The sequence below is a fragment of the Chanos chanos genome, chromosome 14 (assembly GCF_902362185.1).
Source record: "Chanos chanos chromosome 14, fChaCha1.1, whole genome shotgun sequence".
Taxonomy (NCBI): domain Eukaryota; kingdom Metazoa; phylum Chordata; class Actinopteri; order Gonorynchiformes; family Chanidae; genus Chanos; species Chanos chanos.
This window is the reverse complement of record NC_044508.1, coordinates 7,782,028-7,797,630: the sequence shown is the minus strand read 5'-3', so window position 1 is coordinate 7,797,630 and position 15,603 is coordinate 7,782,028. Positions and strand designations below refer to the sequence as shown.

General features: G+C 42.0%; 1 protein-coding gene across 1 annotated transcript; it reads right to left on the bottom strand.

Moving 5' to 3' along the window:
* Positions 1-1,300: 1,300 nt before the first annotated feature.
* Positions 1,301-15,341, bottom strand: cds2 (CDP-diacylglycerol synthase (phosphatidate cytidylyltransferase) 2). The gene is made up of 13 exons (XM_030791672.1): positions 15,263-15,341; positions 10,231-10,373; positions 9,588-9,684; positions 8,389-8,486; positions 5,691-5,830; positions 4,455-4,513; positions 3,943-4,025; positions 3,608-3,695; positions 3,097-3,165; positions 2,265-2,417; positions 1,825-1,944; positions 1,612-1,715; positions 1,301-1,467 (listed from the first exon to the last, which is right to left on the bottom strand). Exons 1-13 carry the CDS (start codon positions 15,326-15,328, stop codon positions 1,335-1,337), a joined length of 1,353 nt encoding a protein of 450 aa, XP_030647532.1. The 5' UTR covers positions 15,329-15,341; the 3' UTR covers positions 1,301-1,334.
* Between the last annotated feature and the right edge of the window lie 262 nt (positions 15,342-15,603).

Sequence of the window (15,603 nt, the reverse complement as noted above, 5' to 3'; positions counted from 1 at the left end):
AGAGAAAAGAGAACATGTTTGTAACCTTAGCGCCTGAATGTAACAAATAATGATTTGTGCTAACAAGGTTTTTACGCAACCTTCATAATTCTGCTTTGACTCAGTAAGCAGTGTCAGCTCTCCAATAATCAGACTAAACATGATACACGTTTGACTTACTGTAATTAACAATGTATCAGCCAATCTGCAAACCTAACACGTATATTGCGAGTGAGCTAAAAAAGGTAGGTAGTTTCAAAGAATGAAAACCGTTTTTCAGTAGCTTTATAACAAATGTCCTTAATATCCTTTTTTTGTGTACAAAGAAACACTGACCAAAAAATATACATGTTTAAAAAAAAAAAGATCAAGAACAAAACCAAAATGGAAGGTAATGGCACACTGACAAAAAGCTAGACAAACAGACTCTTGCAGATTAATACCATTTGAAGATGCATGTCATTGCTTTAAAAAAAAAAAGAGGTTCTGATGCCTGCTTTGAATAATTTACATGATCATTTCAGTCAGACACACCGGGGATGTCGCGACTTATTCTATAATCCCCTGAAATACCTTGTCACCTCTCACCACATTTCCCTAATCCTGACACCCCTGTGTCAGACTCAGACAAGCGCAAATCGACATAGATATACTTTTCCTTTAAGGATTATGCAGAGAATGCCCTGACGAAAATCACAACGAAATCAACAAAGGAGTGTACAGTGAAATAAGCCAGTAACTCGTTCATACGTACAGAAACATTCATACGTAAAATTACTCCCTCGCCCACCCCCAAAAAACGGTCTGCGGCTGAAATACCAGTGAGTGTGTGTGTGTGTGAGCAGTGCATTAAAAGTCGAAATAAAATACAACATGTACCATAAAATATTCACATACAACAGGCAAAGAATACACCGCGTATGAGTGGAAATGTAAGGCCAATCTCACCATAACTGGAACGTTACATGTCTTCATTGTGTTTGTGTTGTACATAGATATTTAGATATAGATCTTATTTTTTACAAAGAAATATATAGCGACCTAAAATGAAATACTGTTCCACTCTAACACATTCATTCACACATAACCCCAAACGCACTCACTCTCATTCCAACACACACACACACACATACCCATAGAAAATGGAATGAACCAAGGCTTTAGGCTTTAGTTGTTTTGTCATCTTCTGATTTCTTCTGCTGTATTCCCCCGACCTTTTGTAACCCCGCCCCTTCTCTCTCTCCCTCTCTCTCCCTCTCTCTCCTTCTTTCCCCCTCTCTCTCTCGCTACCCCCCCCCCCCTCTCTTTCTCCCTCTCTCTCCCTCTCTCTCTCTGAAGCTCGGATAGGACAACGGTTAGGCTGCTTCCTCCAGCGCAGGCAGAAGGCCCTTCTCTGTCAGATGGGCCTTCAGGGAGTTAAATATATGCAGCTGCTGGTCCAATCGCAGGGCGAGGAGTTGCTGAATCACTTTAGAGGGGTTTGGGCCCCTGGAAAGTGAGAAAGGGTTTAAAAAAAAAAAAAAAAGGAGGGAAAAGGGAAAGAGAGAGAGAGCAACATGTTGTTAGTCTGAATTTATTTCACATGTACGCGATGAGACACCTTAACTGGGTGTACAGATGGATTGTTCATACCTGATAAAGCTAGCGATGTAGACATTGACGAATGTGGCCATGAGGTACTGGCAGTCAAAGCGATCCATTATGCCACCGTGGCCAGGGATGGTGTTGGCAAAGTCCTGCACGGTGGGGGACACAAAGAATCAGTTCAACTGGAAAACTCAGGCATCCTGAATTAACCCTGACTCTGTTTCCCACCGTACCATACGTGACCCCTGACCCCCTGACCTTGATCTTAAATGCCCTCTTGAAGCCGCTGGCGAAGAAACCTCCAAACGGGCCGATGAGGGAGGCAAAGGACGAGAGAGCGATGCTGTGGATCTGGAACGGGTACAGTTTCACCGTTGTCTATGGAGAGGGGACGGAAAAAACAAGTGACTAACGCTCCAATTAATCTATTTCTGCAACAGACTAAAGAACTAAGAGAGAGAAAACAGAGAGGAAGAAAGGTTTTATCAAATCTGAATGGTCTTACAGATTACTTAACTGCTACACTCGGGAGTGAGAGCTACGCTAACCTTTGGGCTGATGGGTTTTGCGCTGGTCTCCAGAGCATTAAGTCTGGTGCGGTCGGTGGCATTGTTAGTACGGGTAAAAGGCTAAAAACATTGACTCTGGTGTGAGACTCTGTGGTATTGTTAGTATAGGTAAAAGGGTATGGAAAGTACCCATCCAGTCAGAGACTCCAATACAGAAGGCAGGGTGTAGTCCTGTAACTGAAACAGCTCCGAAGGCTCACAGTCGACTGTAAAACGGTTAGTGTCGTTGTTAAACTCCACTGGACACACGAAGTATCGGACGCCAGCCATCACGTAGGAGAGCTGGAGAAACAAAGAGAGAGCGAGGGGAATACAGAGAGACGAAGAAAAAAGACACAGACATCAACAGACACTTCTGGAGGTGCCTAAAGTTGACATTAACTTAGACATGATAAATGATCCTGATTTTGAAGAGACACAAGAAGGAGAGAAAAATTGCACATGTGCTTAAAAAAAAGGCTATTTCCCTCTTAACAATATTGCTTTAACTATATTAAACTAAGCGTTCACTTCAAGATTCTGAAGGATTTTATGCAAGAGAAATATAAACACTGAAACGAAGCACTCACTCCCTTTGTTTATTAATTGTTTATTATCAGACAACAGTCTTCACAGCCACAGAGGAACTGTCTGGTTTCAGACACCGGCTGCAGAAGGCAGAAAGCCAGGATGCTTGTGTACGGCTATCAACATTCCTTCTTAAAAAAAAAAAAAACAACGACAACAAAAAAAAAAAAACTCTTATTATTGTGACGAGCAAGAGAGCGCTAGCTTCAATGTTTATATTCTCTGACTACAATCAGCAAGAGTATAAACACACAGACAACCTAACACATGTCATTCTCTTACAAGAGCAGCTGTGTTAAGCATAGAAAAGACGGAGGCTGGGCGGCCCTGCGAGCGACTGTGTGTACCTCTTATTCACTCTTGCGCAAATATTGATAAACAAACGTTTACTCACCAAGATCCCAAAGACAATGGTGGCAAAAAACCCGCCGATGAAACCCTCCCAGGTCTTTTTAGGGGACAGCTGCGGACGAAACACGTGTTTCACTTACACAAAAAAAACCCCCGCTGGAGTCGTTATAGCGAATGATCTTAATACGCTGCTATTGATATTATGCAAACCAAACAAGGCAGTCATTTCCAGTCAGCCTGGGAAAAACAGCTACAACAAAAAAATTCCCATTATGTATGACAGCAGCAGATCCACAATATCTAAATAAAAGATGATTATGTAACAGAATATAGAAATTCATCACAAAAAAAAAAAAAAATAAAGACAGAAAGAAGAAAAGAAACCCCCACAATAATCTGGTGTTCCCACCATTCATAATTTAGTTGTGGTTGGGAAATAAACAGATGACCATCTGTTTTCATCCAAGATGTGAGGAGAGTTTCGTAAGGGGTTTTGAGTGAGTGTGTGTTTGTGTGTGTGCGTTTGTGCGTGCGTTGACTTTGATGTTGCGTACCTTAATGAGAGGTGTGCGGCCAAAGAAAAAGCCAAACATGTAGGCCATGATGTCATTACAGATGACACAGGAGATAGGAACGATGAACCTGTATGGGTAAGAGGAGGAGAGTTCATTTAACAGGCAGTCCTTACTGCTGCTCTGAGACCAAGACTTTCAGACAAACTGTAAACACTGTCCTTCTCAAAACATTCATTTTAAAATCATTTACTTTAGTGAGCAATGGGATGTGACTATAGTAAACATCTCTGTGTTTGTACGTGTGAGTGAGTGAGTGCAGAGCAGACGGAAACGGAGAGGGAGAGAGAGAAAGAGAGAGAGAGAGAGATCGTTACCAGATCATTCCTTCAAACAGGTTGTGAATGATGAGATGTGACTGGGTGACGATAATGAGCAGAGTCACATGAGTCCAACCAAACTGAGAGAGCGAGAGAGCGAGAGAGAGAGAGAGAGAGAGAATAATCAATCAAGTGACCAAACAGCACAAAACTTTCTCATTTTGCCTCATTAGTACAGGTTTGCTTTTTACAAAGAACAGCACGCTATCACGAAAAAGGGATGAAAATGACTAAAGAATGAAATTATCGACACAAACATCACTTCCTTACACTTGACTACTACAAAAATACACACAGGCAAAGATGGTCATCTCAGAATGTGTAAATGTGGCATCATGCCCAGCACTCTGTGTGTGTGTGTGTGTGTGTGTGTGTGTTATGCTATGAGAACAGACGCAGCCTGTGCTGTGAAAACTGGGTCTCTGTCTCCCCGGGCCTGGCTCGGAGCGATGGTAGACCAGGTCTGCTATAAATAGAGCTGTGAACGGGCCTCGCGCTCCCACGCTCACCATGTAGAACTGCAGCCGATAGTGCTTCTTCACCAGACTTAGCACAAACATGCAGAATCCTATGAGAGAAAGACAAGTAAACACACAAGTAAACACGTAAACAAACACAGCTTAAAAAAAAAAAAGGATGTCCCTTGACCCTGTTCTTGCGGGTTGCCAAATGCCTTCAGACTTTTGGGGTTTGACACCTCGCTATAGCCACAAGGTTCTCAAGAAAAAGACTTGTGCACAGAGAGTGATTCACACAGAGAAGTTTCCATAGGGTTTGCACACAATCAGCTATACACCCTTATTAAAGTTACATTTTAATTTAATTAAATATTACGAAAAAAAACATCTACTTTGTCATAGGGTATCTTCGGAGTCCCACCTATACAAGTAACAAAGTGTTTATTGTTGGGCCTGCATTTCAGAGATTAACTTAATTTTTTAAAGCAATTAATGATACATATGAGGACGAAACAGGGAACATTCAGTAACGATAAGGTATTTTGGGGGTACGTGAATTTTTTGACCTTCTCACTGTGAAGAAATGTCATAGTCTTCAACCGTCATACTTTCATATGTACCGGCTGATAAGTCACAGAGGAATGGAGAGACAGAGTCACATGAGAAGATCTCTGATGAACCTTGATCCTGAGCTACTTTCATCCGTTAAAAGCGACTGATATCCTTTCTCTTTCTGGGGCAGGGTCATTTGGGGTTGGTTTTTTTTGGCCTTGTTCTGCCGTGTGTCGTGTTGCTTCAATAACAAAACGAATGAAAGTGCAAAAAACGTGTTTTTGCGGATTACTGAATATGAAGTTGTACTTTATTCGTTTTATTGTATTCTGAAAGAAAAACTGAGTTGATGGAGTAGGGTGGGGCTTGTTCTTCATACGTGAGCGCAGCGGACAGAAAGAACACGCAAACGCACACGCTCACACACGAGCACGTCTCACCACATCCTGTTGAAAAGTGCCCCGTGTTGGCCTGATTTACATGCTAACAAAAAAAAAACTAAACTGGGTTTTCATGCAAAAAAAAACCAAAGGCGAGGGAACACGTTCTTGCACGTCTGCCCATATTTAGACATATGAAAAAAAAAAAAAAAAAAACCCGAATCCTACATTTTGTACCCTCAAGCTGCTAGCTCCTCAGAGGCTTTTAATTCAAACCAAGTGTTCAGCATATATTCATTGTATTTAGTCTTTTGGAGTGAAGAGGGTGTGTGTGTGTGTGTGTGTGTGTGTTAACCTGAGAGGTAGAGGGTGAAGGAGATAAAGCGATGGTATTTGCTTAGGATGCGGAGCGGCTCTTCTCTCTGAACCAGAGAGAAAAAGTAATCAGTCACCGTCTCACCGTAGAAGAAGTAGTTCACACACAGGAGAAAGTACCTGAGAGAGAGAGAGAAAGGGGGGGGGGGGGTTGGAGATTGAGAGAGAGAGAGAGAGAGATACAGTTAGTCAGAGAGAAAGCGCGCGCATCTGAATGTGCAGAAATGAAACTTTGCTGACATTGACAAAACTGCCTTTTTAGCTTATTCCATTCAACTCACATAGAAAATCTCTGGAAAGGTGTTTATGCGTTTAGAAGAAACTAGCAAACACTATAGGCATTTTTGATTTGAACAATTTGGAAAGGGGCGTGAAGCAAATCAAATTCTTGGTCCAATATTATGAGTTGCACACAACAGCTGTGTCTTTACCCAAACGACAAAGTAATCAATGAAAGTTTGTTTCAGGGCTCCAGACTGTGACCAAAATGGTCGCATATGCTACCATTTTTTGAGAGCATGCGAGTTAAAAATTTCACGTGGTCGCATTCGTCCGGGTGCGCGTTGATCATTAGGCTCCGGGCACTGGTACTGCGGCACGGGTGTGGCGTTAGCCATTGTGGTCAAAAGTCGTACTTTTTCTTCTTCACTTCTTCCTCTCCCTGACAGCACTCCCATCATCAGTGCGCATGTACACGGTGAACATGATGCAACGCGCAAAACAATCCATTTAGCTGTTACTGTGTTGCAAAGATAAAGCGGTCTATAGCTGATTATTTTAAAAAACAAAATGAGGAAGAGGCTGGTGGAGGGAGAGGAGAAATGAGGAGAGAGAGGAGGAGGCTGGTGGAGAGAAGAAATGAGGAGAGAGAGGAGGAGGAGACTGGTGGAGAGGAGAAATGAGGAGAGAGAGAGGAGGAGACTGGTGGAGAGGAGAAATGAGGAGAGAGAGGGGAAGACGCTGGTGGAGAGGAGAAATGAGGAGAGAGAGGGGAAGAGGCTGGTGGAGAGGAGAAATGAGGAGAGAGAGGGGAAGACGCTGGTGGAGAGGAGAAATGAGGAGAGAGAGAGGAGAAGGCTGGTGGAGAGGGAGAGCCAACGAGAGGTTCCGACTCAGACACAGCTGAGGATGAGAGTGCGGGTGCTGGCAGGGAGAGACCAACTGACTCGGTGAAGAAGAAAAATCACTACTTTCAACCACAGTGGCTAACGCAGTACCCCTGGTTGCGGTACGAGGGGAATGCTAAGGTGTGTGTGAATTGTAGGCAATCGTAGGCAATGTGCAGCTCTAAACTTGTTACCAGGTCAACACAGTTAAGCTGAACTTTACTTGTCTCCAGAGGGGCAACTGGTTGTGCAGCAGTAAAAACAGTAATAACATAAGATCGAACACCCAAGGTAATTATATAGAAACATATCATTAAAAGTAAAACCATAGAGCACAGGTAAAAACATACACGCTACTGTTATGCTGTGCTTTTATTTCGTATCATTTTTGTTATGCTTTCGTTTGCAATGATATGATAGAAGATGACCTATTTTGTCAGCCACTGCTCATGGCAGAGAAACGTACTGGTCAGATTAAAATATTTTACAAATATCAAGTTTCGAGTCACTGTCAATCTTCACATCAATGCAAAACTAGGGTATGCAAATTAAGACAACTCTTCATCAGCATGCAAGGCCACTGATTAACACTATGCCTTGCCAAATAACAATAAAAAGGGTGCGATTAAATCATGTGCTGGTGCAACCAACTGAGAAAGTTGGTAAAACCAGTGCTTCCAGTGGAAAAGTTAGTCTGGAGCCCTGTGTTTTAATTATCATCTTGCTCTAACCCATTTACACAATCACCAAAGATACACAATTCACCAATGTGTTACTGAATGTACTACACTACAGCATGATAACACACATCAGTGTAGAATTAATTAAACACACTGTGGATATAAGACTGGGCCAAATTTAGCCAAACTCAGGATTTTACAAGTCCACACTACTATCAGAGGACTACATTAAAGAGATCAAAATGAATTATGCTTACAATCAGAGTCTACTCCCTCTAACTAAAATCTCTTGGCTCTACGTGACGTTTATGATACATATTAATTCAGAATTTTGATGACTCTCATCTGGTGATTGGTGATTTGGCTGTGGAGGGGAGGGGGTAAAAGGCCATTGAGAAGAATTTTTCTTTGATTTGCGCTGTGTTAAAATCACTTTCTTCCCCAATTTGAATTGAGATTGTACCGTCCTGTGTGATGGAACTAAGTCAACCGAGAGTCAATTCCAAAATTCTGAAGAGAGCGCGACTTTCGTGTCAAAGCAGAATTACCTCTGGTCACGTGGCATGCGAGTGATGGGCTGGGCGAACAACTGAGCAAAGTGAAAATTAAAAGCGCCAAACACAAACACTTAAAACGTACAAATCTGTAAGTTACACAAGCACCAAATCAATAGAAACACATACATAAACATCAACAACAACACATGGTCTGATGACCTGTAAATAAAAGCGGACGAATGTTCTGGGCCGCCAACTGTGAGAGCAGATGTGAGTGATAATGAAAATGAGAGAGAGAGAGAGTGAGAGTGAGAGAGCCAGATAAGAAGTGAGAAAAGTGACCACAGGAGAGCGAGAGAGAGAGAGAGAAGAGAAGAGGAGAAAAGGCGTCTCACCAGCTGAGGGTTCGGAACCAGGGGAGGTGGTAGGAGTGATAAACACTGTAACCAATAGTGATAATCTCCTGAAAACACTTGATCTGAACACACAGCACCTGCAGAGGGAAGACAGAGAAAATATAATTATACAAAACACATCGATCTAGAGACAACTCTACATAAAACATAAGGCCGTGAGAGTCCAAATTAGCATGAAGGATAAAGCTGAATTTGTATCATGTCTGAATACCTCAGAGAATAAGCTATTTCATAAACTAAATATGTAAACATGAGTTTATTTATGTTTACATATGGAATTGTATACAGAGTGTATTTATATTTAGAATGACACTATGTTCTAGAACCTGTGACTAGCAGTAAACACACCACACATCTGTTCAGTATCTCATTAGTGATGCTCCACTGACAAACTTCAAATAATGTCTTTACATTACAACACAATTATTATACTATCAAACTGATCCAGAGGGAAATTTCTTATTTGGCTGTTATAAAAGCTGCCCATTAGGAAATAAAGCCACACAACAGAAGGTTACCATAAGATATTTATGATTTGTGTAAAAACTCACTATAAAAATGGCGCTGGTAACGAGGCATTAGAAATGTGAAGTGAGTGATATGCATGCACACTGATAGTGTGGATTGGTAAAAGATAAGAGCAAAAAAAAAAAACCCTTCACAGCTGAAACAGCACAGACAGGCTGAAATGAAGACACACACACACAAACTATAATCATGTAATCTGCTGGTTTTGTTCTCATAGTCCTTTGAATAAGTGTTTCCAAATACTACTTTCAGGAATACAAAGGACCGTCTTTGTGTGGTGTCGTCTAATAGTGACGTGCCTGATTTGAGTCGCTGACTCTCAAAGCCCTGTATTTACTGGCACAGATGGGCGCCTACTGAGTGTCCTTCAGACAGGAGAATGAATTGAAAGAGATGACGGTGATGTCATAAGAAGGTAACAAAACATTTCTATGGTGGAAACAGGACAATAAAACATTCTACTGTAACAGAGATAAACAGCGGTTAGTTAGTAAACAATCATAAAAGATGCTCTCCTTTAGTGACTGGCTCCACGGGAGGATGCCCAGGGGATGCTGGTGTTTGGGTATGTTAAGTGAAGTGTGTCTAAGTGACTGTAGGGAGGTGTTTGATGATTAGACGGAGGAGAAGGAGGTGAAAGGAGCACTTACTATCATCATTAGCACCATGGGGCCAAGGTAGATAATGACGAAGAAGAAGGAGATCATAGCCAGAGTAAGAATCCCCCGAACCCACCAGTTCTTCCATCTGATCCCACACACACATGCACACACACAGGCACACACACACAGAGGCACACACGCACACACACGCGCACACACGCGCACACACATGCACACACAAACACACACACATGCATTATCTCCTGCTTGTATTTATACATGGGTATTTTGCCATAACACACAATCATGAATCAACACACATTAATTTACATACCTATTAACAAACATGCACTGAAACTCTCACACAACTAGTTACATGTTAAGCATCTTACATGGATCATGTGGATGCCTGCATTAACAAAGCAGTGGCTGAACTGAAAAGACGTGTTCACATTCGCTCAAGAAAATTCATGTAGAAATATGTGTTTAATGAAGTGTTTAATGCAGAAACAACAACAAATAATTCCTGAATCAAACAAGAAGGGGGAAAAGGCAGAGTGTATGTTGATAAACAGTCTATGGACAGTCTAGACAGTATTATGTAATATAATTAAGAACTTTAACAGCGATTTGAAACACGAGCCTAATTCATCTCTTCTAAAGTTAAACAAACGCGGCCGAGTGGGGTTACCGTGACGACAGGCCCGAGAGGGCTTTGTTCAGAACCTCCGGCGTGTCGTCGGGAGGGACGGGGACGTCGGGAACTCCGAAGTCCGGTTTGGTTTCGCTGTCCGAGGCTCCGTCTCTCTCCGCTTTGCTTTCCGACTCGGAGCCCTTCCAGAGGGGAGAGCAGATACACGGGATTATATTCTGACACATGTGTGAGTGGGCAGAACAACGTCCTCTTGAGAGGTTTACAGCACCATCCTCTATAATCAAAGCAAACCCTGAGGCCACACGCTGAACACACAAGATCCCCTCTGTGCGATATTAGTTACAGAACTGACGTGTATTTTATTGCTGCTCTTATTATCGTTACTAAGGAATGAGGGTGCGATACGTCTGTCAAGCGGAGCAAAACACTCGGATAAAGAGAGATATGGAGGGAGAGCAGGGCTGTAAATGACATTGTTCCCCAGGACCAAGGTATCCAAGTTTCAATCTGTGCATTAGTGCTAGTGGTTAAAGGGGGCAGGATGGACGAGGGTCATCAGCGATACTCTGCTCCCCCCGGCCAGAGTCAATGAGAGACGTGCAGAGTGACAGGTGGATCCAGGGACACAGCGAGGGACCTCACAGGCACTGCACTCCCGTGGAGACGGGAGAGAACTGGCAGGTTCAATGTGCATGGATGAGAGGACAAATACAAGCCTTCACCCTCTTGGCACAGGGCATTCATTAGACATGACCATTTGGGAGAAATGAGGTAAAAAGAATAAAAAAAAGAAAGCACATGGTATTAAAATTCAGGCTAATTTTAGATATAATTGACTAAAACATCATTTTAAAAAATCCACATACATGAAGCATATTGCCAGCACCTGGTTTGAGTAGCAAATTTGAATGCTGATACGATTTGATATGATATGTATGTAAATTTACATGGAGTGGGTCAGATAGAGTGAGTATCACTGCAAAAGTCCCAATACTGGGTCTCCTGTATAGACTGAGGCCAACTGACCATCCTCCATCGTCATGGAAACCACCTCCTCAGAAGCGTGTTGCTGTCATCTGGGATGTCATGACCAGCTGGTCTGACACTCTTGCCCTATGTCTCACTGTGACAAATGATTAAGTACCTATTTTAAGTCAAACCTTAAAGTGACAGGCCGACAAGCCCCGGGAAAGCACTTCCTACAAATAAAAAAAAACAAACAACAACAACAACAAAAAAAAACATGAGAACGCCCATTCAATCTATCAAACTGATGGAACAGCCCCCTCCCCCTCAGCCGCCCATCTGTGGGCTGGGGGTTGTCATGGTGATGGGGCTACATCCTGCCTGTCAGGATGCTCCAATTTAAAAATACTCTCGCTCTCCAAACCACAAATAGCTCTTCAGGAACAGTGGGGAGGTCTCACTAGTTTCCTCTACAAAGAAAGGAGAGAGAGAGAGAGAGCGCGAGAGAGAGGGAGAGAGAGAGGGGGGGGGGTGAGAAACAAAGTGCTCCTCCATTTTCTTTTGGCAAGCACGGGCCGTATTCTCTGTCTCAGGTTGTGAGTCATGGTTTGTTTGTGTCCTACTCTGAGAAAGCGTCTGTGTGGGTTGTGCAGCGTATGCTAATCCCCAACACTGAAACTGAGGTCAGTTAAGGAATAGCATCTCTCTATAGGCTATTTTTACCCTCTAAAACATCATTATGCAGGTCGTGTCCAACCGATACCACCTTATCAGCCCATTGCACTGTCGTTAACACGAAAAATGACTAAGAGATTGAAGATGTATTCTGTATTAAGTCAGAGTAAATAGACACAGGAAGGCACTGGCTCTAAAACAGGTAAGCGTCACGGTTGACTGACAAGTTCAAACACAACAGAGCTGCTAGCTATACTAACTGCATTTCCTATTACATCACACACACACACACACTCTCTCTCTCTCTCTCTCTCTCCTTCCCTCTCTTTCTCCCGCCCTCTCCCTCACTCTGTGTGTGTTTGTCAGAGGAAACTGTAATGTCTTACGAAATTAAAGAGAGACCTTGAGGTTCAGTACGGGTTACGACAACATGGTTTTAGCACCAGACTGGTTAAAAAAATAAACCAGAAAATGGTCTGTGTGAATTTAATAAGGTAACACACCTAGCCTCTCCAAACTGCCACACAGTGGGTGTAGAGGGATGCTGGCAGGACAATAAAAATATATAATTCATGTTAAACTTACCAGGAACTCTGCATTACTGATCTCCACTGGCTTAAAGTGAAGAATATTCTTGTGTATAAATATTTAATCAACACTACAAAAATTACAAATCAAATATGCAGTTGTTTACTATTAAAGCAGTACAAAGCAACGAGGATCAGCACGACCGAACTGTCTCTCTTTAAAAATCTTAACTTATTAGGCTATGATGTGGTTGTAAAACGACACAGTTACATCCTCCAGAGAGACAGGAGGTTAACAGGAAAATTGCAGAGTTGATGGTTGCCGGAGGCCTGATTTTAAATGCATTGCTAATCGAGTTAGCCTCACAAAGAGGGCCCTGTGAGAGGAAAGAATGCATCACACACAGTCAGTGGACCCCTCAGCTAAGGCCAACTAGCCTATATTTAGATATCCTCATGTTGCTATGAGGTCTTTTCCAAACCTATATATTCTTTACATATGTGGCCTTATTCAGGCTATTCTTCTATGTAAGAACAAATGAGGTCTTTCAGTCATGCTTTTAGTTTCAGTTTTAAGTACCCTGAGGCTGTTACATCAACCAGCTGACTGTAACAAAAACAAGTAAACAAAAGCGGTAACATATTAGAACAACATGACTCGCTGTCATTCAAAAACATATCCAACTGATATAATCACAGAGGGACCCAGATATAAATAAACAAACAAATAAACAAAGACGCAACTCTAGCTCTTTCTCATTTTATGTGACCTTACAGTCTCCTTCACGGTCTCATTGAGATGAATGAGCAACTGCTTACTATGTCATGAACTGGCCACATGACCCTGTTTTCTAATGACATTTAAACATTTCATAACATTTAAAAAGTTTTGTCTTTAACCCGTTTTGTAAGTAAATGACCTTGTCTAGTCTAGGACATAGTTACATGTTTAGGGTTATGCTCTGTGCACATCAAGTTGAAAGGATCCAGCTGGAGCAGGAAAGCAATGTCCATCAATATCAGCTATGCCTGGCTTTCATGAAGCAACCTTTAGTGCTTAATTGTTATGATGGACTACAGAGATAGATTTTGGGTCTCTCACATGGCTTTCAGCCACATTAATTACTGACCTACATTTTAGTGCCCTCATTGGGAATACAGATTTGTCTTAAACCCAAAAGCATCCCACAGGGACAAGGCCACAGAATTCCTGTTTGTTCACATTACAGCTAAGTAACCCAATTCAGTCTGTTCCCTTTATAAGAATAACAAACTGAATGTTTATGGAGGACTGTGTACAACAACAACAACACACACGCGCACACTCACACACACACACACACACAAACAGAAACAAACACCTTTCACTATGTCCTACTAATGCTACATATGTATGTGGTACAAAATCTGATTACAATCCATGAACATCTGAGAGGAAACTGTCTAGTTGCAACTGTTACATGTTAAACATGGCTAAAATGAGTTTTAGATCACTCTCCATGTGAGGGGTTAATGAGGTCACAAGTCTGCCTTGCAGGGACTGTCATGGGAGGGGGCTGAAAACAAAACCTGGAAGAGCTGTGGAGAGTGTTAAGCCTTCCTATTTAGGCATTGTTGTCTTAGTCTGATGGATCTACAGCCAACATCCACCTTGAATCCTCAGTAAAAGTAAAAAACTCAACCGTTATGTACGCTAAGTCCCATTAGTGACTGGCTGTTCTGCTTAATGTAGCAATCTACTAACAATATGTCCTTGCTGTAGTTCACTGGTCACTTTACAGTGATACTGGAAGTGCATCATTTCATTAAATTAGTGGGAGGAACATAAGCGAAAAATCGCTATCCCCTGCAATATAAACGAAACCTGTGACGGTTTAATATCGGACAAATAAATGCTATGATGTCAGAGCACGCAAATGAATATTCTAATTGATGCATACCAAAGTTAACTCCATGCTTGTACATTAATGTAGCCTTTACTTCTTCGTTTGCCCTGACAGTTCAGCTGTCAAGTCTGGAAAAACATTTTAATCGAACCGCATCTCAGTAAGAAATGGTCGCTACAACGTCTCTGAAGTATGTGTGTGATTTCATATGATTTGAGGGCAACACATAATGGGTGAGGTTTTGGGGTCAAGTTACGTTCTAATCTTGTTAAATTTTCCTTTTAAGTACAGTTAGCTTGTAACCACTACAGCCACGCCCCTTCTAAAATTAAAATGTATTTGGTTCACTTACTCCCATACATTACAGCTAGTCTGAAATACTACATCTTGTCCTACTCACTAAAAATCAGGTACCAAAGACTTAGCCCTCTGCAAATGGTGTGGTTTATACCTTAACATGTCAATAATTAGACAAACTATTTCAAACGAGCGTACTGGTTGGCCAACATGTAGACCTACACGTACTCACGTTTAAGTCATCTGTTAGCTCCTCTGCTCTCTAAAGAGAGGATGCGGATTTGTATGGATTGTCTCACATAATCGTCTGTTCGATCACAAGATTTAAATGTTTGAAACCGTTCACTGCCGATCAGTCTGTGGATGACCTTTGAGCTAGCTAGCCAAGAGAGACTGTCGAACAGTCGAGTATCAACTCCCCATTAAATGAGAGGCAGCAATAACTAGCATGGTTATATCAATGAATCTGATCTGTTTATTTGCATATGCTACCCTGACGTGTTTTAAACATATTACGGAATAAATAATCAATGGGCTTGTTTGTACCATTAGACTGTAAGTAAATTCACTGGCAAGGGTCACATTAAAGCTCAATTGCTGATAATTACAGCTACAAGCTAACGTGTTGGCTAGTTAGCTTCCACTGATTTCTTGGCTAACGTTTGCCTCTCCTGTCTCCAATAACGCAACAAAACTCAGCATGATTCAGTAAACTACCTTGTCATCCGACTGTTGATGTTGCAGCTCATTGTCCGTTGTACCTCTGTGTCTCAGCTCTGTCATTTTTACCTCGCTCTGTCGCTAAATGACTCCAGAAAATCTGAAAGTGCAAGTAGTAACTCGTTCGTATTTCGATGCAGCGTTACTATTGACTAATACAGACGTGACCGTTTGTTTTTGCCGTCAGGTTCGACAGCGCCTCTGTCACTGGTTAGCAGTACGGCTAGATGATCCAAACAGCGTTCTGCACATGTCTGCGCGTGCGCAGAGGATTGAACAAAGAAACGCGCCCTCTAGCGATCTCAATAATCAAAAATAAATCTGGTACAAAGTACAGA